The following is a 24478-nucleotide window of genomic DNA, read 5'->3' as shown; positions in this document are numbered from 1 at the left end:
CAAATATTCCCGCGCAATATTTATTACAAATCCTCCCCACTCCTACCCTCACGACGCTACAAACCATTCGCTCGTCTCTAGTTCCCAGGGCTTAGTTGACCCCTATACGAGCACGCTGTTTCAAAAGGATCGCTAATCGTTGGAATCTTTTCTATTAAAATTTTGCTTGATTCAGCGGTGATCTGTGCTGTCATGGGTAAGTACTTTACTTCTTTTAAATTTTCCACCAACTTAAGCGATCTAGATGTAGCAGCCCTCGAATATTTCACCAAAGTTGCTACATAAACAATTTGCATTCATGAGGGTTTTGATGATCTCCTCTCGAAGGAACCAAACAAATGTGAAATACATCAGCGTCATTAGCGAAAGACCTCTGATTACTCCATAGATCATCTCAGAATAAAAGTAGGCACAACATCAAAGTTTCCCTCTGAAAAAAGCAAGAAAGTTGTTTTTGTATGTGTGTGTGTGTTTGGTCTTGTGTTTTTGTGTAGTAAATTTCTTGCTGTGTCACTTTTAACTGATAAACCAGCTGTATGTCTCAGCTATGATGAGACTCATACTTCTCCTTTATCATTATTTTATCACGGTGGCTTTTGAAACGGATGGATTATATAAGTAAGGATCGCGAGAGAGAAGAAAAATTGCTGCATGTAACAGTTTACAGACTCAATTTTGTAGTTCTCTCTTTGAAAGTGTATAACTATCAACAAGATGACTTTATGTGCGTAAAGTTTGTGAGTTATGGGCAGACTTACCTTAATTTTATGAACTGGCAAAATGGTTTTTGGAAAAAAACCTGCTATCTATATCATAGAAAGATCTAGTGAACTGTACATGATATACATTACAGAAGGGTAACAGAGAAGAGGAGCTGATTCCATTTCATGCACAAATGTTTAGAAAAATTCATGGGCCACGTGTACTTTAATAGCATTTCACATGCAAATTCAAAAGAGAAAGCTTCATCTGTCACCTTATCTTACCTTTCTGTAAAAATTCTCATGTCACATATTAATTTTGGGCTTAGTCAAGCATCATGTATAAATACCTTTGCCACCCTTCTAAAGCTCAGACAATGGATGATGAAATTGAAGATATGGAGGAAGACAACTTGGACGAAGAAGATGGTGACGATGTTGATGATGAAGGTGAAGATGACGACACAGAGACACCGGAAGAGACTATTAAACCTAAGGGAAGAAGGAAGCCGCGATCTGTTCTCACAGGACGGGGTGTCACTCTTGGCATGTTGCTTGATGATGGAGTAATGGAACCTGGAGAAAAATGCCTTTCTATCGACTACTTGGTTAGTCTACCAACTATATGTACATGTCAATGCATTACTTTTGAATTTTTTCAGAGTGGAGTGATAATTGTGTTCTCACAAAAGGATTAAATTTCATTTGTTAGGACAATAAGAATAGGAGGTGGTGGCCAACTAGAAAGCCTTTGCTACTTTGGGCACCACACACATTTTTATAATCTGTACTTTATTTATTTTATTCTGTAATCATTTGTTACAACTTTACTTTTTTATCTATGTTAATTTTATGTAAATAGTGTGAAATAAGTGATCCAATGGGAGAGAGGCAAGCCTCTAAGCTCATAAGTTATTAAAATAGCCATTCAGAAAACCAAGATCATAAAATGGTTACAAGAACTAAATTCTAGAAGCCCAATGATAGGGAATGAAAAACAAAACAATGTAAAAAGAAAACATGATAATAATAATAATAATAATAATAATAATAATAATGATAATGATAATAACACCTTTATTTAGACACGATAATGTTTAAAAGCTGAACAGCTTGTGGGGTCGTGTGTAAATCCAAATAAACTCTAAATTAACTAAATTCAAATGATGATAATGGAAAAGGATATTTTTTAAAATATGAGATGAAGAATAATTGGTTTTTAGAGATCTGGGCAGCATCTCCTAGACAACCAAGGATGCTAAGGATCTTTTTTTAACCCTTTAACTCCCATGAATGACCAAGACAGAATTTCTCCTTACAATATCAGTACAATATCAAGCAGACAAGTGATGAGAATAAAGAAAAATATCAAGAAGGAGATAATTAATTGATCCAATACCAAATTCTTCAAACTGATATCATAAGAATCGTATAATGGCAGACAGTAGAGAGAATTACTATTGAGATCTTGGGAGTTGATAGACATAATTATAGGATGGAACATGTATGGCATTTTAAGGAAATGACCATTTCATGTAAACTTGAGATAATCAATATCAATGGATAAAAATGTTACAACTTACTACAGGTGGCTATATGACAACTAAACAAAGGCGTAAAAATTATCGACTTTCGCAAGCAGTTTAGTTGCAAAAATTTTTTTGTATTGGCCATGACAATCGAGAGTCACAGCTTGAAATGCTGAAATAATGATAACGATAAATAAATAATAAATAATAATAATAAATAATAAATAAATAATGATATTAATAAATCTAGGATGAGGATTGGAACTGCCATTCTGGGGATTAGGTCAATGAATTAGCACATGAACAACACACACACAAAAAAAATTAAGTAACAATTTTTTATCAGTATACTGATTCAAACAGAAGGCAGTCATCATAAAAATCAGTTACAGTATATTATGATTATTTTACAAGTTCTCCCAAAATTGACCAAGAAACCTTTCAATTGTTGTAGAGGTTGTATGTGATTGTAATTAATATCTTTTATTTATTAGTGATTTCCAGTAGTACAATAAACAATGATCTACTTTTGTCAGCAATATAAGTGCCCCTATACCTTGTTCTCAAGAAGTTGCTATGATTTTCAGGGTCAAAAGTTTGTAGCCGATCTTCAACCTGATGGTAGAATCAGATGGCCAGAGGCTGACCAGGTGTTCAACTCACCCTCAGCTTGGGCAATCTACTGCAAGAGGCTTGTGAATCCGTCCAAGAAATCTGGCTGTGGATGGGCATCTGTAAGTTAATTGTTTTACAATGGCTGATTTATAACACTATGCAGGAGATACATATAACTTCTCTTCAGAATTTTAAGCGACTATTCTTCAGCAAAGTGATAAGAAAATTCATCTTTTGGAGGATGTAATCCATGTGTTAATGATAATGAATTAACTTTAATGATAAAGGTAATTATGATAATCTTTCATTAGGAAGCTTTGATTAACACATTTGGGTTTTAGAAAGTTCCCAACTATGTTTTAAAAAATATCATGTAAAGCAGCTGTAACACCTGATTCTGCCATGATAGGAAGGAGCAAATTGCTAATAGTACAGAAACAAAGTTGGGAAGAAACACTAACAGTGAGTGTAAAGCCCATATGGTTATCATTTTCATAATACCCATGCACTAGTTTTAATTTTAATCAAATTAATTTTTCCCCTATGTTTTTCTATCCAAGGTAAAATACAAAGGTAAAAAGCTGGATCAGTTCAAGACAACATGGTTTAGGAAGCAAAACCCAGGGGTAAGTATCAGTTAAAACCCAGCTTTTCAAGCAGAAAGATGACAAAGAGTAGGAAAAATTTCAGCTAGGAGAACAATGTTTGATTTCTCAAAACTAAAATTGTAAATTGTAACAGTGTTGAGAATTGATACTTACATAATTTTTATACATGTAAGTATGAAGAGTGAAACGGTCAAAGCAGTTTTTGCGGAGAGAGGAATTAAGGGCCAGACTGAAGTTTTTGATCCAAGATCTTTCTATGCAAGGATCGCAGCAAACTAAAGGAAAAACTCTAACTTGCCTTTTTTAACTCCAGGGTTATTCTTATTAAGAATAGAGTTTAGATCAGTAAGACTTGTTTGGCATTTGCCATCATTGCTGCTTTCTTGGCAAGACACTTGCATTCTGTCTTAAGCTTTTGGAAGTTTTTTGATGAGTTATTATAATTTTAAGTAACATGGTGGTTTTGTTGCATGACAGGTATCCACCCATGGAGATACATCAACCTCTTCTAAAATGTCATCTGTTCATACCACTCAGTCAGCAGCTTCCTCATCACAAAAGACACCATCTGGCAAACTGTCTAGCAGTCATAATGATGGACACAGCTTATCATTGACTTCATCCTTGTCTACGTCATCATCATCATCATCATCAACAATCTCACCAGCTGGTCCTGCAAAACCCTCCACACAAAAAGAACCAGGATCATCGTCAATCAAGTCTGTGTCAGCTAGTACAAAACCCGTTTATAAACCACCATATACACAGGCGACACCCTCTGGAAGAGGGTAAGTTAGCAACAATTTTACTTAAAAAAAAATCAACCCCCTTTAGCTTTTACCTATTTTGAAAGTGGCCCCAAATTGCTTGATTATAGACTTTGACTTTTGTTTTTGCTTCTTAGCATCCTTCGTGACTTTCTTAAAAGTCTGAGACTGAAACTGAAATAATCTACGTGTACTATCCTTGCAGTTTGTAATAGTAATTAACTGCCCAATTCCAGTTAGAACTCCTGTTATATATGTATGCATGTAATATTTCAACAGTGATTTTTATTTAACTTGAATGCATGACAAACTAATAGTTAAACATATAAGTAAGTAAGTAAGTAAAGGGTTTATTAACAGTGTTTCCACAGAGTGGCTCATTTGTCACTAACTAAATACATTATAGGATCAACTTAAACCTATTTAATATTTACAATCCTAAATTTAAAATAGCAAAACATTCTAGTCTGTAAACACTTAAAACTAGTCTTAAACTAATTTAAAATTACTAAAGGCGTGCCTTCGCCCGGTGTTTTAAGTATTTCAATAAACACAATGTAAAAATATGTCAGTCATCACAGGTTTCCAGTTCCTTTGGTAGATTATTAAATAAAACGGCTGAAGTGTCGTGAAAGGTCCTGCAGCAACATATAGCTATCATGTAAAGAATGAGAAAGGTTGTAAGTTTGAGCTCAGTAAAGAAATGCAGAAATATGTTTTTTCATCTAGTCCTATGCTCGTGACTAGATGAAAAAAACATCTTTTTACATCTAGCTATGATGTTTTCTGAACTGATTTTTCAAAATCGTTTTCAAGAAATGCTTATCTTATAATTATAAACCATTTAACTCTCTTGAGTGACCAAGACAGAATTTCTCTTTACCATATCATTTACGATATCAAGCAGGCAAGAGGTGAGAATATGGAGAGATATCAATAAGGGCTGACCCACTTCTAAATTCTCCAAACTAACATCATTAGAGTTGTATGGCAGACAGTAAAGAGAATTACTCAGAAGATCCTGGGAGTGATGAGGTTCAATAAGTACTGTAAAAGCCCGCGGATAATCTGCACTTTTTTCCAAGGGGTGCGGCTTATCTGCAGGAACATTAAATGTTCCCCCAGGTGTTGTGAATGTCCATTTTCACGATACTAAGCTTCAAGTGTTCTGCTCACATTCGTGTTGTAATGCAAAAATCTATGAAAAAACTGTGTTGAATGAAGAAATTCCTGTCAACAAATACCAGAAAAAGACCAATCATGTGTCAAAGTTGGTAGAAACGATGTGCAATATAAATTATTAAAGTGCTAGAATACTTTCAAGTATTTTCCATTGCAATGTTAATGATGAATTTGCATTCAATGAACAGTGGATGAAGAAGACTTCTCAAGACTCGACTTTGGATTTCTTTTGATTTCTATCAAAAATTTTTTTTTCCAAAATTTGAGCTACCAAATTCAGGGTGCGGCTTATCTGCGGGTGCAGCCTATCCACGCGCTTTTACGGTAATGTAAAAGTATACATAAGACCTATCAATGAAAGTAAAAACTATTAACCCACCTCAAGTGTTGGAAAAAGGGGGTCAGGCCAATTAGAAATAAATTGTAGCCGCTGAATCGATCGGTTAATTTTAGAGTCTTTTAATCCAGGTTCATGAAATAAACGGCATACAAATATGTTTCTGAAAGTAGAATTACACAATCGAAACTTGCAAACGCGAAGCAAAATAAAGCGAAATGAAAGTATACAAAGCTCAAATAAATCAAAATGTTGAACACTTACAAACAATCTGAGGGTTCCTTCTCAAAATAACTGAAAAATGTTTGTCTAAATCAATAGGATGAAGATAATTCACATTCACAATCTTCAGAACAAAATTCATCATACCCATGGCCGAACAAGATCACTCACTGGGCCTGGTAACGACTAGAGATGCGTCATCTTAAAATCATGAAATGTCTGTTTGGAACCTACAGAAATTAGTCACTTCAATTTGTAATGGGCCTTGTTCTCTAATAGCTATAGAGTCTCTGTGACCCAGTGGTTGAGGAGGGCTGAATCTGAAGGTCTGAGGTTCAATTCCTCATAAGGAGTCAGAATTTTTGCTTTGTTCTACAAACATCTTTCTCTATTTCTTTACCAAGCTCAAAATTTACCATGTTTGTCTTATTCTGTTGGTTAAATGAAGTTTTCCACATGATTGTTAGGGACGGTGCCAAGAGTTTCTACACTCAAGTTCAATCACAGACCATAGTGATACAAGTCCAGATCTTGTAACACTCAATGAAAAATTGCTCTGACTAAAAACTAATGTCTTACTGTTATTTTACAATATTACAGAAGGAAGCCAAACATTGGGTACATCCATCCACCTCCTGTAAAATCTCCATCGCTGTTTTCGCCAACTGCAGTTACACCCACGTCTTCATCAAAGTCATTGGCATCAAGTTCTCTTCGAAGTCCTGTGGGTGAGTCATCTTTGTTGTTTTTGTCACTATGGTGCTTCAAGTCCCCATCCTTATCATCTTGTAACATTTACTACTAAGTAAGTCTTTTTTGGTTTATAGACATTCCCAGCCCATTGTCTTCTCCACCAGGCTCAGGAGGTAGAAAGCGATCAGCTGTTAGAACTCGGCAGTCGAGCAAGCACACAATGGTGACTCTTGAAAGGTGAAGAAAGGGATAGTAATGTTTACATGATTACCATAACCCTTTAACTTCCAGAGGTGATGAACATGTAACTTCTCCCTATAATATCCATACATTGTCCAGCAAACAGGTAATGAGAATACTCAAACTTATCAGGTGAAACTTTGGCCTGATCAACATATCAAAAACTGTTGAGCAACAGACAGCTGACAGTCGGCTGACAGTTGGCCGACAGTATCTTTTGGGAACTGTTCTTCACTTTTACCCCTTGATCTAATAACCAATTCTCATAACTAAATTACAAAGGAATGTGTAGCAGCTGAAGGGGAGGAGTAAAAATCAGATCTTGGGAGTTAAGGTTAATAACATTGACCCCTACATTGTCACGAAGCCAAGAGAAGATTCCTGTTTTCCATTTAAAACACTTAATTGGTCTGCGACATAACTTTACACTGGTATCTTAAACTTCTGAAAACCTTACTAAATCTTACAATCTCCAGCCTTATTTATAGTAGTTGATTACATCATACTTACTTCTAAAACACTATCTTTAGCAGTTAGAACATTCTAGATGCTCATGATGACATATCCTTAAAATAAATCAACAGAATGTTCCAGAATAAGGAGAAGTTTCTAGCACAGCTTATAAACATAGTGATGTGGTACCAGTAATTCAATGTTCTAAATTATTCTCTCGATTTCTGAAAACTTTGTTTCATGCATACAAGTCTGGCATTTTGAGAAGTTAATGAAGGGCTGATGCTTGAAATATCAGCTTTTGAAACTCTTTACAGTGAACTTATTTCAACTTATTCCAATTGAGCTAACCGCCTCCCGGTTAGCTCAATTGGTTAAGCACCGGACTGTTGTGCGGGAGGTCGAGGGTTCGAGCCCCGGCCGGACCAACACTCAGGGTCTTAAAATAATTGAGAAGAATATGCTACCTTTCTATAACATCGATCAAGAAATGGTTAGATATTCTAGTCTTCTCGGATAGGGACGAATAAATGGAGGTCCCGTCTCCTGCAACTATTAATTAGTTAATTTGGTTAGGCAGGGGACGTTAAAGAACCCACTTCACGAGGTTACTGTGATGTGGTCTGGCCTGGTTACTGGGAATAGGGGGGAGGGGGCATCTGTTATATTCGCTTTCATTTGATTGTAAACTGCTTAGCAGTCTGGTAAAGTCCCCCGTACAGTGTTGTAAAGCGCCATGAGTTTAAGATATGAGCGCTATATAAATACAAGTTATTATTATTATTATTATTATTATTATTATTATTATTCGATCAAAGCACACTTTTACGATATGCTTTTTCCCCATCACCCCAATTTCCTATTCCCCATTCTACAGTTTCCTCTCCACCCCCCACCCCACCACAGTTTCATTATCCCTTCTATTCATTTCTTCATGAGTTTCATCAAGGCTGTTTTGTTTGTCTTAGTGATCCACACACTTTGGTTGAACTTGTCAACTTCAGCGCCACTGGAAAAATGCAGCCATTCTCTGTGGATATTTCAACAAACTGCCTTTTGCTGATGGTAAGTCTTCTGGGCTCATGTGTATCTGTGCACATTTCATGTACATGAGGCAGTTCCAGGGTATCATATTCCAAATGCTTCATTCTCATGCAGTGGAATTATCCATGTAGCATCTATGAGCTATTCGTTCACCATCCAAAAAAACGGGTCATCGATTGAAAGTGTTGGAGCACTTTCCTTTTATGTGAGTGTGTGTGTGTGGGCAGGGGTCACTCATGAAATATTAGGTGTTAGAAATTATTCAACCTTAATGTAGCTCTGCAAGTTGTTTTTGGACTATACACTTAACTTTCATGGAGGGTATAAATGGGCAAAAGTCCACTCTCAAAAAACATGGCCAAATGTAGGGAGCATTGAACTTTGGGGGTGATGCAGTGGCCCAACAGTTAGTGTGGTGGACTTCAACACGTAACTTCTCTCTTTTCATACCCATACATTTTCTAGCAAACAGGTATTGAGAATATTCAAACTTAATTATCAGATGAAATAAACAATTTTTAATATAAGAGAAAAATCGAGTTTCTAGATGGGATTTGAACCCACTACCCTCCGTGATCTAGTCGGATGCTCTAACCACTGAGCTACAGGAGACTCTATGGTGAGCAAGGGTCAATTAGTTGGTATTGACTGGAACCGCATCACGCGACTACACAGCCAAACATCAGCTAGTGCATAGAAGCTCACTAACAGCATCACACTGTCACATTAATGCATCACATGCATTAAAGCATCACATGCAGCCAACCAGCCCCCAAAGTGAGCATGTGAAGATGCATGCATCATGTGACAGTGTGATGCTGTTAGTGAGCTTCTATGCACTAGCTGATACTTGGCAGTGTAGCCGCGTGATGCAGTTCCAGTCAATACCCACTAATTGACCCTTGCTCACCATAGAGTCTCCTGTAGCTCAGTGGTTAGAGCATCTGACTAGATCATGGTGGGTCATGGGTTCAAATCCCATCTGGAAACTCAATTTTTCTAATATCAGATAGAAGTTGTTACCTTGATCTAACTCCAAATTCTAGTAACTAATTCACAAGAAAATGCGTAGCAGTTAGAGGGGAGAATTAACAATCAGATCTTGGGAGTAGAAGTGGTAAGAGGTCCACATCCCCAACCGGGGTGAGACACCTCTTCCCATTGAGGAATGGAATATACATGGGTGATGGCAACCTGTCAAGGAAAAGCTGACAAAATGGTTGGTGAAAGAGGGGTGGGGGGGGGGGTCCTGCAAAGGACAATCCTTACAGGGAGAGTAGCAAATTACTCCTGGTTATTTCATGCTCCTGTACCCACATAAACTCTGGCTGGATGGGCTACTAATGCACCATTGAAACCTTAACCTTACCTTGAATGAAATTTGTAGTATGAATTAAACTGTTCTCTTCCTTTAGAGACAGTGTGTTGCGTGATTTTGCTAGATATGTCCTGTAAGCATTTATGTATATTTTCCAGGATTATCATTGTCATCTTACAACCAGTGAAGTTGTGGGATATTTAGCTGGACAGTTTGACCCACAGACACACCGTAAGTGATTTGTATGGAAGTGATTTAACAAATCAGTAACGATATCCACTCTGCAGCAAATTTTGACCACTGCAACAACAAATATGATTGTTGATAAGAGTACAGACCATCCTAAACCACTGTCAATTTGTTTGTTACCACAACATCGACAACAACTGAAATGATTCTTTCAATGTGTGACACATTGCATGACACATTGATCCAAGCATTGTTGTCTGTACTCCTATAGACAGTGGTAAATTAGCCAATCAGATCATCATATATCCGCCAATTGTGGTAAAATAATTGTTCTTTTGTTTAAGATAAAGCGATGCAATAATTTAAGAATATATGCACTGCTTTTCAGTTCTGAGGAAAAAAAAACTGACTTTCAAAATTTCTTGTAAAGTGAAACCTATTCAGTACACTAACCCAAGATTTCATTTTTTTGTACTGTATTTTATTTTTATTTGCATATTGCTCAAGGATCTAATTTTATGTATTTTTTTCCTAGACATGAAGGTTGTACAAGCTTTCCCTTGTCGCTGTCGTTTTGCTGACAAGGAAAATGCCCCCAAAGTTGAGGAAGAAGTAGGGAGATCAATGTGGTTCATACGTATGATGCACGATCCTCGCAGTAGATAGCGCTATTTAAGCAATAGCGAAAATCAGAAAATCACGGGAAAATCAGAAAATCACGGGATTCGAACCACTGACCTGAGGTCAGTGGTTCGAATCCCGTACAGGCCTGGTTTTTTTCAGGTCTGATCTTCGCTATTGCTTAAATAGCGCTATCTACTGCGAGGATCGTGCATCATACGTATCTAATACCGCAGTTCAAAATATATGAACTTCATATATTTCATTGTATCTGATGTATCACTTTCACGGGTTTATTACGAATCAACTTAACGGCCTACTCCCAGTTGGCTTGTTAGCTCAATTGGTAAGAGCGCTGCACTAGTATCGCAGAGGTCAGTGGTTCGAATCCCATACAGGCCTGGTTTTTTTCAGGTCTGATTTTCGCTATTGCTTAAATAGCGCTATCTACTGCGAGGATCGTGCATCATACGTATCTAATACCGCAGTTCAAAATATATGAACTTCATATATTTCATTGTATCTAATGTGGTTCATGTCAGCATAAAATTAATGATGTGATTATGATCCTTCCAAATAAGCTGCAATTAAAGGAATTGCAGAGAAGAAGGCTGAAGAAATTCCCATCAATTTTCTCCTCAGAACAATATCAACCCTGAATCAAACAATAACCGAAGGTCATAAGAATACAGATAAATGATCACCAACTAAAGAAGTTCTCAATTCTTAATCAAATTCTCCTCGTCAGCACCTTAGGAAATGTATAGAGAACAGTATGGAGAATATGTGTTAAAAATGACATTCACTTGTAGGGATGATTTCTTCACCAGTACATTAATCGCATGTTACTTCATCTCCGCGTCAATTAAAAAATTAATACATCCCATTGGTAATTGCTTGCCTTGGCAGGTGAGGAATGCAATAGCACAACGGGGACTTGTCCTTGTTGGTTGGTACCATAGTCATCCATCATATCAGTGCGATCCATCGCTTCAGGACATTCAGAATCAGTTGAATTATCAGAGCATCTTACAGCAGGAGAATGCACCATATGGACCTTGTCTGGGTATCATAGTGTGTAAGTGTATCTAAGGTTAAGGGAGCTACTGTGTTGTGTAAGAAAGTGAATTTTTAACTACTGATAGTTAGTTAAATTCGCTTGTTACCTTAGTTTTCTTTTCTTTTTTTTTTTGCATGAATAATTGTAAGATGTGGCCCAAAAACAATCCTTCAAACTGAAATGTAGGTTCTAATAACTCCTAGCAAAGAAGGTATTCATGTAAGCAAAACATAAACAGAAAGAGAACCAATGGTCCTCTGATGTGTTACTGCATCCTTTAAGATTCCACATGTACAGTGAATGCCCTTAAATAAACCAACCTGGTTTCATGGCAAGTAGTCAGCAGCAAACAACACATACAAGTGCAACTTGACAAACACTGAAACCTATATTGCAGATAAATTAACTACCCCAGAGCTAACTAACTTTTCAACTTTCTAGCCAAGTTGCTCATGACAACTTAGGTGTGATGACAATTTCAGTTTGTTTACTAGCCAAACTGGCAAGTGGAATTTGAAAACCACTAGCTAAAACTGTATTTCTTCTGTAGCTAGTTTGCTACCGTTAGTGTCGAGCCCTATACCCTCAGTCCATCACATATAATTACTCTGAAAATTAGTCAAGTGTCAAGTTAATCCTCTCCCATGAGTGACCAAGACATAATTTCTCCCTACAATATTAATACAAATTCAAGCAGACAACTGATGAGAATGAGGGAAAATGTGAACCATTGTTAAAGATTATTAGTTGATCCAATACCAGATTCTCCAAACTAACATAATATGCACTGTGTGGCAGACAGTATGGAGAATTACAAATTAATGAGATCTGGAAGTGAAGGGGTTAAAAAAAGTGAGAAGTCATAAAACATGTGTTAACAGGTTTTTTTTTATTTCCATTTGAATTTTAGCTCCCTATGACACCTACAGAACTACAAAGGAATCAGTTATTCGGGCTTTCTGGGTTCAAGCAGCAATGGAAAGTCAAACTCATAAACTTGGCATACCGATGCTTATTAATACCACCCTACACCAAGACCAGTTTCTCACACAAGATCTTCTAAATGAACTGGTACGATACATGTAAAAGTCTGTTTATGGGCCAAGTGGCCCATCAGCCAAGCACTTAACTGCAGTTTCTGTAGCATGAAGCAAGTATGGGTCTTTCTTTCCCCCTGGATTGTAGTTCATCACAGGGTCACCTCCCTGAATTAAATTCTCTGGTACCCATTTAAACACCTGAGTGAAGAGAGGCACCGTTATGAATGTGCAAAATTTGTTTTTAATGAACATCTTCCATCACAGTAGATGAAACAATGAACTTGTACACTACACTTAATTTAACATTTAAAAGGAATGTCTTGGTTTGTGGGATAACAAATTGTTTCTTTATATATTTGGACAACAATTGAAAACTCATATGTCATCAAGTTTTTGCTAAAAGTTTATTGTAGTAATTGCTAATTCAGTATAGATATATATCCATTATTAAGAGATTTTTATGACTGATCTGCCATTAATTCCATAAAAATAACAGAACATGTCAACCACTAAATAAAACAAAATAAATGCGCACCTTCAGTATTATCAATTAATTGTTTGATGAATTTGATATGCACCTCTAATCCATATTAGTAGAATGTTATCGCTATGAAATGATTGCTCAAAGTTACCATTTCAGTTCACACAAGTGCTAAAATCTGTGATATTGATAAGTTTCTCTTTTGGAAATTTTTTTCAGAGATGGATGTGGAGTTTTTACAAAGGAGGCCCAGATGCAATAAACTTCAACAACTTTTGGCATGGATCCCAAACCTACCTTGACAAAGTGAAGGTGAAGCCTCCAATGTCAGTGTCTGTAGACATAGCCGCAGATCCTATCTCTCTTCTGGAGTGGTGTTAATTGCCATGTCAGAGACCAAAGGTGGAGAGGTCTGAGTAGAAGTGTTGAGTGTTGTCCCAATGTTGTGTTCCTAAGGGCTAAGGGGGAATTGCAACCACACCTACTGGTTGTTTATTATTTGCCTTCCCCTTATAAACCTTTTTTGGCAACATGTGGAAGTCCAAAATCATAAAACCAGATCACAACCCTCATCACTTGCCTCTGCCTCTCCTCCCTGAATTTACCATTATAATTGTTGCATTATAAAACAAAACTCTCTTATTTAAAATAGTTGCAGAAAATTCAAATCTCAGAGGCCAAAGTATCACTGAGGATAAGCTGCCTCACACTCACACCTCTCTCTGCCTGAAACTCAGTGAGTACATAAGGGGAGAGAGAAAATTGGAAAGAAGAAGAGAGTCCCCTTCTTCTTTTAGCCATCAAGAAGGAGGGAGGGGAGGGGGTGGGGTGGTTTTGGCAACCCACTATGCAGGAGGAGAAGCAAAATGAATGGTTGCTTCTCCCAGAAAAATGAATGGCTGCTTCTCTCCTTTCTCTCTGAAATTTATCAGAGTTGATTCTTAAATTCCATTATTTCTTTTTTTATTTTCAGTCTTCCTTAATAAAGAAATTCCCCACAGACCAAACAGATGGAAGATTTTTAGAATTCATCAACACACTCCTAACTTAGAGAAGTGTCACAAAATTGTATTTCAGAGACTTTTCTCGTTTGTTCTTTCTATCATCTGCGTTTTGTTATCATCACTTTAACGGTATTCAAATGTTTCCACATAGTAGTTTTTTTCCTAGTACTGGTGTTGTCTTCACTCAAGTACTGTACCATGATTAACCCCTGTAAACCTAAGAGTGACTGGCATCTAATTTCTCCTAACAATATCACCCCTGAATCAAACATTAAGGTCAGGAGAATAAAGGAAATGGTCACCACTAACTAATGAAGATTTTGATTTTTTGAACAATATCTCCCTTCTCCTTTCTTCATGGAGTACTCTTGGGGTGAGAAGGTGAGGGAAGTCGAGAGGGAAAGGGCATAGTATGTGGACCCCTGGGAAGTTGGCAGGGGGAGGGGCTTTTAATCTTATCTCAAGATTGTATACCGTATTTACCCGTGTATAATACGCACTTTATTTCTTTAAAAATAACCATCAAAATTGTGGTGCGTATTATACATGGGTTCCATTGTTTGTCACGCAAGTCCTAATTTGCATACATTAAAAACACAACAAAGAAAAGTAACACATTTAAAGCTTTAATTCAAAAGTTTATTGTCAAAGAAAGATTAATGGTGCATAACAAGTTTTTACTCAAAAATCAAGAGGAAAGACAAAAATCGCTAAATATTTTCGCAAGAGTGCAAATAGGCATGTGGATCAGATTTCAAAGTGAATATGCAAATTTGGCTGTGTGTGAAGAGATGTCATGTTACACGGAATTTTTCAATGAGAAGCAAGATGAAAGTGAGCAAGAGATCTTTCAGGACAAAAGCTTTATTTAAAGCACTTCTTGATTAGCGGTTATAAGCAAAAAACGTGCGAATTTCTTGCGTGTACAAAGCGCGCGCACTTGACTTTACGGTCAAAAAATTGCGTAGCGTCAGGTTGAAAATTCTAAAAATACGACGATTTGACGCAAAATCTTCAATACTTTTCAGACATACTGTTGCTTATTCATAATATTTACCGGGCTATGGAATCGTCAAATTAGCAAGGCCTTGCTTGAAGTCCTGAAGTTTGGTTTCAATAATGTCATAAGTAACTTAAGGTAAAAAAGATAGTTTTAACGATATAGTAAATTTCTTATTCTTGTTGTCTTAACGAGTGATTGTGCGAAGATTTAACTTGTAATTTTTGCTCTGAAAAACATTTTTTTCTGATAAATTTGGTTAAAAACAGGGGTGCGTATTATACATGGCTAAATACGGTAAGTCTCGTGGGTAGTGGGGGGCTAGGTAATTACAAAACCGGAGGCACTAAAACATGTTGACACCCAACAAACAAATTACAAAAACACTGCTTTCAACTTCTTTATTACATTAATGCTTTTACAGTTATTTATCCCTGTAATCTTCTAAAAGGACACTAGTTTCACCTTAATCACAACATCTCAAATAAAACTACAACTACAGCAACTTCAAGAGTCGAGTTCCATATCTGACGAAAAATCTACCGACTTGCCTCTGCTCCTTGATTCACACATCATAACGGTCCGTTTCTGGAAAACAAATATCCTCAATGAAAGTGGATCATTTCAAAGTTTCTTTAAAAATCGAACATTCAAACAAGTTGTATCACCTACACTGCTGGAGTCTGAAAAAAAAGAAACAGTACAAACCAGATTTCATTAGATACTTCCTAACAATTTTTCTATCCTTTACACAGTCGAAAACCAAACATGAAAATTGCTTACGACCGTACGTCATGGAGGATATTGAATTATCTCTAACACTATAGCAGGATTGCTTACAAAACTTTTCTATCAAATGATAGTCTTTCTACAGAGATGCTACAGGAACCAGACAGCTTCACTGATTTACTTACCAATAGTATTTAAAAGCACCAAAACGATCATTGCCACGATATCCACCACCATCGCCTCCAGTGGCATTGCCACACTCGGCATTACCGCCATTACCTCCAGAGGCGGTAGCACTGCCTCCATTACCTCCAGCTCCGCTATTACCTCCTGTGGCCTGACCTCCATTTCCCCCATTGCCTCCTCCGTTACCTCCATTACCACCAGAGGCAGTGGCGCTACCTCCATTGCCTCCAGCTCCACCATTACCTCCTGTAGCCTGACCTCCATTTTCTCCATTGCCTCCTCCATTACCGCCATTACCACCAGATGCAGTGGCACTGCCTCCATTACCACCAGCTGCGCCATTACCTCCTGTGGCCTGACCTCCATTTCCCCCATTGCCTCCTCCGTTACCTCCATTACCACCAAAGGCAGTGGCGCTGCCTCCATTGCCTCCAGCTCCACCATTACCTCCTGTAGCCTGACCTCCATTTCCTCCATTGCCTCCTCCATTACCGCCATTACCACCAGATGCAGTGGCACTGCCTCCATTGCCACCACCTCCGCCATTACCTCCTGTGGCCTGACCTCCATTTCCCCCATTGCCTCCTCCGTTACCTCCATTACCACCAGAGGCAGTGGCGCTACCTCCATTGCCTCCAGCTCCACCGTTACCTCCTGTAGCCTGACCTCCATTTCCTCCATTGCCTCCTCCATTACCGCCATTACCGCCATTACCACCAGATGCAGTGGCACTGCCTCCATTGCTACCAGCTCCGCCATTACCTCCTGTGGCCTGACCTCCATTTCCCCCATTGCCTCCTCCGTTACCTCCATTACCAGCAGAGGTAGTGGCGCTACCTCCATTGCCTCCAGCTCCACCATTACCTCCTGTAGCCTGACCTCCATTTCCTCCATTGCCTCCTCCATTACCGCCATTACCACCAGATGCAGTGGCACTGCCTCCATTGCTACCAGCTCCGCCATTACCTCCTGTGGCCTGACCTCCATTTCCCCCATTGCCTCCTCCGTTACCTCCATTACCACCAGAGGCAGTAGCGCTACCTCCATTGCCTCCAGCTCCACCATTGCCTCCTGTAGCCTGACCTCCATTTCCTCCATTGCCTCCTCCATTACCGCCATTACCACCAGATGCAGTGGCACTGCCTCCATTGCTACCAGCTCCGCCATTATCTCCTGTGGCCTGACCTCCATTTCCTCCACTGCCTCCTCCAACACCGCCATTACCCCCAGAGGTAGTGGCACTACCTCCATTGCCTCCAGCTCCACCATTTGCTCCTGTGGCAACACCTCCATTTCCTCCATTTCCTCCTCCATGGCCTCCATATCCACCACAATGGCCTCCAGTCACAACACTGCCCCCATTGCCACAACCATTCCCGCCATTACCACCAGACGCAGTGGCACTACCTCCATTGCCTCCAGCCCCGCCATTACCTCCTGTGGCCTGACCTCCATTTCCCCCAGTGCCTCCTCCAACACCGCCATTACCACCAGAGGTAGTGGCACTACCTCCATTGCCTCCAGCCCCGCCATTACCTCCTGTCGCCTGACCTCCATTTCCCCCATTGCCTCCTCCAACACCGGCATAACCACCAGAGGCAGTGGCACTCCCTCCATTGCCTCCAGCTCCGCCATTACCTCCTGTGGCCTGACCTCCATTTCCTCCATTACCTCATCCAACACCACCATTACCACCGGTGGCAGTGGCACTGCCTCCGTTGCCTCCAGCTCCACCATTTCCACCTGTGGCAACACCTCCATTTCCCCCATTACCACACCCATTACCACCATTACCACCAGAAGTAGTGGCACTGCCCCCATTACCTCCAGCTCTGCCATTACCACCTGTAGCCTGACCTCCACTTCCTCCAGCGCCTCCTCCAACACCGCCGTTACCACCAGAGGCTGTGGCACTGCCTCCATTGCCTCCAGCACTACCATTTCCTCCTGTGGCAATACCTCCATTTCCCCCATATCCTCCTCTAAATCCTGGTCGTCGTCCCCAATTTCCCCCATAGTTCCCTCTATGGTGATGGCGCCAAAACCAGAATAATGGATTTGTATTCTGTTGGTTTAACGGTGTATCTACAAAATAAGTACATTTTATTAAAATCAATGACAATCATGTAAGCTTTTCCTAAACAAACACACTATGCGATGAGGCTACACAGCCCTGACCCTGAAAAATTATTACATTCGATTAAAACAAATAGTTTAATAATCGAACAGTTAAACTAATTATCTCAATAATACTGCTGAGGTCTGGTAAAACGGTACAAACTAGATTTAATCAGATATTTTTTTAACAATTTTCTATGTATTTTACAGGCAAAAAGTAAAGACGAATTTGCTTATGACTGTTGTTGACTGCCAGGATGTTGAATCATCTCTGAAACAAAAGCAGGATTATCACAAAACTAAAAATTTAAATGATGGACTTTCTATAGAGATGCTAAGAGACCCAGACAGATTGACTAATTAACTTACCAATACTCCTTTTTCCATAATGCCTATGGCCTCCAAAGTTGCCAACAAATCCATTACCGCCATTTCCACCAGAGGCAGTGGCACTACCTCCATTGCCTCCAGCTCCGCCGTTACCTCCTGTGGCCTGACCTCCATGTCCCCTATTGCCTCCTCCAACACCGCCATTACCACCAGAGGCAGTAGCACTACCTCCATTGCCTCCAGCTTCATCATTTCCTCCTGTGGCGACACCTCCATTTCCCCCATTTCCTCCTCCATTGCCTGGTCGTTGTCCCCAATTTCCCCCATAGTTCCCTCTATGGCGATAGTGCAGAGTCCGGAAATGTGGATCTGGATCTAGATCGTTCAAAGATGTATCTACAGAATAAGTACATTTTATTAAAATCAATGACAATCATGTACACCTTATTTGAAAAAATACATTATTCAATGAGGTCACCCAGCCCTGACTCTGAAAATTGAATTCATTCATCTAAAATGGATTCTTTCCGAATTTCCTCTGATATACGAACATTTTAATTAATTACATCATACTGCTGAGGTCTGGAAAACATTACACACCAGATTTCATGAAATAAGTTTGAACAACTTTTTATTCTTTCCACAGAAGAAAACAAAACCTGCACATTTGATTAATGACAATCATGTGAGCTTTTCCTCAAGAATTATACAATGCACAGCCCTGTGTAAGTCCAGAAAAAAAAAAAAGCAACGGAGAATTTTAACACATGCGTATACCAGGATTTAATTGCTATTGATATCCAGGCCTCAAGAAGTCTTCTATTATGAAATTGAGACATGAATATTGGAGGATATTTGGAAACTACTGTTCAACTGTTAGTTGATTGCAAAAGGTTCAGAATACGAGCGCGAGAGTTGTGTTTTCTCGTGGTAAATAAGGCATCTGAAAGACTTACCTATCTTCTCCTCATTCCACTTTACAGGATCACGACCATTGGGAACAAAGAAATAAAAGAAAACAAAAAGGACTAAAATCATTTTTAGTATGAATTGGCTTTTACTTTGAAGCAAAATCACGAAATATTAAATGAAAATGATTAAGAATTAAACTGATAATGAATCTCCTACCCCTGTTTCAAGCTCGGGGATGACTATTTCATTTTTAAGAGGCAGTGCCTTGGCCAGAGCAAGAGTTATCACCACCCAAACGAGACTCTTCATTTTCTTGCAAAATCACTTAAAAGTGAAAAAAGACAAAAAGAGCTTTTAGAATCGGTCATGATAGTCATTAAGTGTTAACGATGCATCTATGTTTTTGTCTATAATCAGAGAAGTTCAGCTGGCGTGTTCACCTCAAGATGGAGTATTCGCTTTCAGTCTTAGTACACATGACTAGAGGGTTTTTCATGAAGATTCTAGAAAACTGAAATGGCTATTTAGAGGGCATATTAAAATAGTGGAGCTTCTCGCCTGAGAAAATTTGCTCGATAAAACCTCCAAACTCTCCGTTGGCTTGTTTGCTCATCCATAGGGACGTAAAAACGCCCCAATCAGATGCGAGCAAGCCGAGGCTCTTAGTCAAGAAATTAAATTTTTTTTTTGTGATTTAAATGCATTGAGTCATGAATATCGACTTGACATTTGATCAGTTTTAACACTTCGGATAAAACTTTGTCAGCATCGTGTGTTTTAACAAAATCGTAAATGAACATAGCCTTAAAAATTTTACGGGCAAGGTAAAGGCAAGCGAACTGAGCCCCTTTGTTGGCTTAATGCAACATGCAGACTTACCTTAACTTGATGGACCGGTTTCCTAATCCTCAGATGCGTCCTGACCGATCTCCAGAGTGGGTCTGTAAAATCGTAAGAGGGCACGTTTATATTCATGCTGAGGCCATTAAAACGTGACACCGAAAAGCCACAAAATAAACGGAATGCACTTGAATATCTTAATTTCTCGTAATGCTTATCCCATTCACGATCGCTCATGGGTGGACAAGAACTTCTGCTCCGACCTTGTTTGATTAATGAGTCAGTTTAGTGAATTTTTTTCCCGTAAAAGCTCATTTTTCTCTTTCAGCATACCTCATCACTCCACAAGATTTTTCGGAGGTCAAAAGAAAGGGAGCCAAAACTCGCTACCAGGCCTGAAAGAGCAAAGTATTCATCATAACAGATGTAATTTAAAAGCATGCTGTTTTCTAGGATAACCTTCAGGTTTTCCTTACATTACTCAATACAAATAGATTAGACGCAAATGTTCTCATGCATGATCACTCATGGATGGACCAGAACTTCTGCTCCAGCCATGTACGACAATTACATTTTGCTTGTAAAAAGCTCATTTTTCACTCATCACGGAAAATATTTAGTTGACCTACTCGCTTCATTTTCGCATGGTTTTGGTATTAAGAATTCCCAGGATCAAGATAGGAAATGGTTGAAATTCTCTGCCAGAACTGGAAGAACAAAATACACGCGAATAAAGGGCGAAAATAGATCTTATTCATGATGAATCATGGATACGTCTAATTAGAACATGATTTGTGTCAGGTTTGCGTAAACGTTCCCGCCCTTCCATTTCTCCACATTGCTCCTTGTGATCAGTCCAATTGTAATAGCTTTTCACTTGATTTTGCACTACTTATTCGCCATACCCAAACCGTTCTAGTATCTGTAAGGTTCCTGAAAGATTTGATATCGCTCGCGGACAAAGAGACTATCAATTAAATTCTGATGAAATAATCGAAGTGTGTAGGACTCGGATGGTCAATTACAAGCAGCGTGATGAACATCGAATTCATTGAGTTGACGTCAAGATTGGCTAGGTTCCGACCTCATCTTTACAATTAAATTGGATGGAGTGTCATTAATTAAAAAAATTATAAGTGCTCTTGACCAAATGTCAGTATGGTTTTACCTTCTAAGCTCTATGAACTAATCTCCCAAGTTCTTAAAAATTCCATCAATCGACGATCGACGTTAAGGTGTTTCCTTTTTGGATGAATCAATCTACGTTGTAGATGGCACAGAGTGATGGCTTTTTCGGCCAAAGGTTAAAATTTTGTCTATTTTACGGCTAAAGGTTAATTTCTTTTCCTTTCTTTTTTTAAGACTATGGTTAAAAGTTTGTCAATTTCTTTTGATGCCTTAACAGATAATTTCTTTGCCGTTTAACGGCGAACGGTTAACTCTATTGAGACCCTCTTTATCAAGTTGTCTGGAAAAACTCCACCGGAAATTTCACCCTATCTTGCAAGGTTTGTGCACATTGGCTTCAAGGACAACAAACATCTTTCCTCTTCGAAAGTCTTAAAGTCGAGCGCGTTGGTGGCTTGTAAATTCATGTTAACATTTGTAGTGAGGAAACTTCTCCTCGCCTCTCGTGTGAATCGCGTAGATTCATCTATTTTTGTTATATTGTTGAATGCATAAGTACAATTGATGAAATAATTATAAACATTTATTGTAATCTCATCATCGAACACCCACAAATTTATTCCTTAAAGCTATTTAAGATATCAAAGAATTAAGTTGAACGATGAATTTTTGGAGTTAAGTTCAGCCTCGGTTTTATGTTTTAGCAAGAGCTGTTCTGATGCAGAGACCGGAGCAATAATTAATAGCTTCTGTAATCTCATCGAAAATACGTCTAAGAAATTTTTGGATTCGAAGAGAATCGCTAGTCCATGGAATTATCAAGAGTGTTTCCTGTGATAAAGATAACAATTTTCTGTGACTTTATTAAGGATTTTTCTGCTTGGGTCTTTTACTTTAGATGGGTGTAACACGAGCTACGTAAAATCCTATTCGGTGTATTCCTCATCGCCAATTCTTTTCTTAAATCTTTAAGACAATTTTTTCAGTGTTTTTTTTTTATATATACGTTTCGGCTGGGCGTCTTTGACCTCAAAGATCTCTAAAATGTTGATATGTAATTCTTTTTCAAAGTTGAAAATATTTTCCTTGTGGCGCGGATATAAAAAGGCCAGTAAGAGTTTTCTGAATTCTTACTACTTTGATGATAATGTATTTTTGTTGAAAATATTTTCCTTGTGGCGCGGATATAAAAAGGCCAGTAAGAGTTTTCTGAATTCTTACTACTTTGATGATAATGTATTCTTTAGAATTTTGTACTGGAGAACGAGGCCAGAAGGGCTAATTTGAATTTAAACAAAAGAATATTAATCCGGCAGCCATTTATGAAAGTGGTCTATTATTTTTGTAAAACATCAGTTTTCTTTTCTCCTTCACTTTACAAAGAACATTGGCGAAAAGCCTTAAACATACATCAATTTGCAGAAGTTGTTCACGCCAAACTGAGACCTCTTCCAACTGTGTTCTTTTTCTTCGAAAGAAATTTAGCGACCTTTGCCACGAGCGAGGATAATAAATTCAGTTTTAAAGTTCAAAAACCTTCTTGAGAAGGTTTTTGATCTTATTTCAGGCAACTGTTTCTCTAACCATTCAGATACTTAAACTGTTTCAGGGCAGACTAATGTTTGATTTAGAAACAAGGCACTAAATATTCTGCGAATGATTGAGCTTCTCAATTTTCTCTACCGAACGACATAGGTAACAATCTTAGGGAAAATTTTACTTTATTTTACCACTAAGAAGTCCAGTTAACCGAACATTTTACAGTTTTTTAAGTTTTATGAAGATTAATAATTTATGGTGATCAAATTCCTGTGTTTTACTGATGAAGTAACGATGTTAACTATAATTCTGCCTTTCCTTTTCATTGAGAAGTCCAGTTGACCGAAAATTTTACGGCTTGGTAGATTCTTTCTAAAGGTTCTGTTCTTTGTAGCACCAAGTGACGTTCGTTCCAGGTAACATGGCGTTCTCGGTATGAATTAGTGTTACAGTTTGCCTGCTATATATAACTATTGATTAAACAAAACAAATGCATAACTTCAATACTATCAATTAACTGTTTGATGAATTTGATATGCACTTCTAGTCCATATTAGTAGAATGTTGTTATGAAATGTTTGCTCAAAGTTACAATAGAAAATGTTAAGTGTTGTCATGATGTTGTGTTCCCTCGGGGGGGAACTGCAACTACACTTTCTGGCCGTTTCTCATTTGCCTTTCGCTTATAAACTTTTTGACAACACCTGGAAGTCCAAAATCATTTAACTGGATCCCAACCCACATCACCCACCTCTGCCCCCCCCCCCCCTGAATTAGCTATTGTAGTCGCTGCCTTATAAAACATTTGACTCTCTCATTTAAAAATAGATGCAGAAAATCCGAATTTTAGGTGACAAGGTATCACCGATGATAAGCTGCCTTACACTCAGACCTCTCTCTGCCTTAAACTCAGCGAGTACATAAGGGGAGAGAGAAAATTAGAAAGAAGAAGAGAGTCCCCTTCTTCTTTTAGCCATCAAGAAGGAGGGATGGGAGGGGATGGGGTGTTTTTAGCAACCCAATATGCAGGAGGAGAAGCAAAATGAATGGTTGCTTCTCCCAGTAGCCACCAGGATGAAATTTATCAGAGTTCATTCTTAAATGCCATTACTTTCAGTCTTCCTTAATAAAGAAATTCCCAACAATCCAAACAGATGGAAGATTTTTAGAATTCATCAACACACTCCTAACTTAGAGAAGTGTCACAAAATTGTATTTCAGAGGCTTTTCTCATGTGTTCTTTCTTTAATCTACGTTTACCATCATCCCTTTTACTGTATTAAAATGTTTCCACATGGTAGTTTTTTTCTTAGTGGTGATGTTATCTTCACTCAAGGACTGTACCATGATTAACCCCTTTACTCCTTAGAGTGAAAGCATCTCATTTCTCCTTTCAATATCACCCCTGAATCACACATTAAGGTCAGGACAATAAAGGAGATGGTCACCACTAACTAGTGTACCTTTTGGTTTTTTAACAAATTTTCCCTCCCCCCCCCCCTTCTCCATAGAGTACTCTTAAGGGGTTAGTAGGTGAGGAAAGTCGTGGGGGAAAGGGCATAGTGTGTGGACCCCTGGGAAGTTGGCAGCGT

General features: G+C 38.5%; 2 protein-coding genes and 1 long non-coding RNA gene across 6 annotated transcripts; 1 reads left to right on the top strand and 2 right to left on the bottom strand.

The window, feature by feature from the left end:
- The first annotated feature begins 84 nt into the window (after positions 1–84).
- LOC111330232 (MPN domain-containing protein) lies at positions 85–24177 on the top strand. 4 transcript variants are annotated; one of them, XM_022935060.2, is made up of 14 exons: positions 85–196; positions 1071–1309; positions 2818–2964; positions 3406–3471; positions 3931–4241; positions 6562–6689; positions 6789–6891; positions 8316–8412; positions 9868–9940; positions 10434–10510; positions 11429–11597; positions 12490–12650; positions 13320–13412; positions 14074–14412. In XM_022935060.2, the coding sequence occupies exons 1-14, from the start codon at positions 193–195 to the stop codon at positions 14149–14151; spliced, it is 1746 nt and encodes a 581-aa protein (XP_022790795.2). In that variant the 5' UTR covers positions 85–192; the 3' UTR covers positions 14152–14412. The 4 variants fall into 4 exon arrangements, with proteins under 4 accessions (XP_022790795.2, XP_088601450.1, XP_088601452.1 ...); XM_088745324.1 differs by lacking the exons at positions 85–196; positions 14074–14412 and adding an exon at positions 24004–24177 and having other exon boundaries at positions 1051–1309; XM_088745326.1 differs by lacking the exon at positions 85–196 and having other exon boundaries at positions 1051–1309; positions 13320–13510.
- Positions 14722–16091, bottom strand: LOC148716136 (uncharacterized). The gene is made up of 2 exons (XR_015995451.1): positions 16019–16091; positions 14722–15692 (listed from the first exon to the last, which is right to left on the bottom strand). It is a non-coding gene; the product is annotated as an uncharacterized LOC148716136 (long non-coding RNA).
- On the bottom strand, positions 17679–19702 carry LOC148716135 (uncharacterized). The gene is made up of 4 exons (XM_088745328.1): positions 19596–19702; positions 19424–19442; positions 18507–18863; positions 17679–18104 (listed from the first exon to the last, which is right to left on the bottom strand). Exons 1-4 carry the CDS (start codon positions 19686–19688, stop codon positions 17692–17694), a joined length of 882 nt encoding a protein of 293 aa, XP_088601454.1. The 5' UTR covers positions 19689–19702; the 3' UTR covers positions 17679–17691.
- Positions 24178–24478: the final 301 nt, after the last annotated feature.

Source organism: Stylophora pistillata, chromosome 14 (genome assembly GCF_964205215.1).
Source record: "Stylophora pistillata chromosome 14, jaStyPist1.2, whole genome shotgun sequence".
NCBI classification, from domain to species: Eukaryota; Metazoa; Cnidaria; class Anthozoa; order Scleractinia; family Pocilloporidae; genus Stylophora; species Stylophora pistillata.
This window is presented reverse-complemented; position numbering and strand designations above follow the sequence as displayed.

Coding starts and splice junctions, on each gene's coding strand:
- LOC111330232 (XM_022935060.2), top strand. Junction 2,965..3,405: donor CTGGCTGTGGATGGGCATCT/GTAAGTTAATTG, acceptor TTTCTATCCAAG/GTAAAATACAAAGGTAAAAA. Junction 6,892..8,315: donor ACAATGGTGACTCTTGAAAG/GTGAAGAAAGGG, acceptor TGTTTGTCTTAG/TGATCCACACACTTTGGTTG.
- LOC148716135 (XM_088745328.1), bottom strand. CDS start 19,688: ATGAAGAGTCTCGTTTGGGTGGTGATAACTCTTGCTCTGGCCAAGGCA. Junction 18,105..18,506: donor TTATGGAAAAAGGAGTATTG/GTAAGTTAATTA, acceptor CTTATTTTGTAG/ATACACCGTTAAACCAACAG.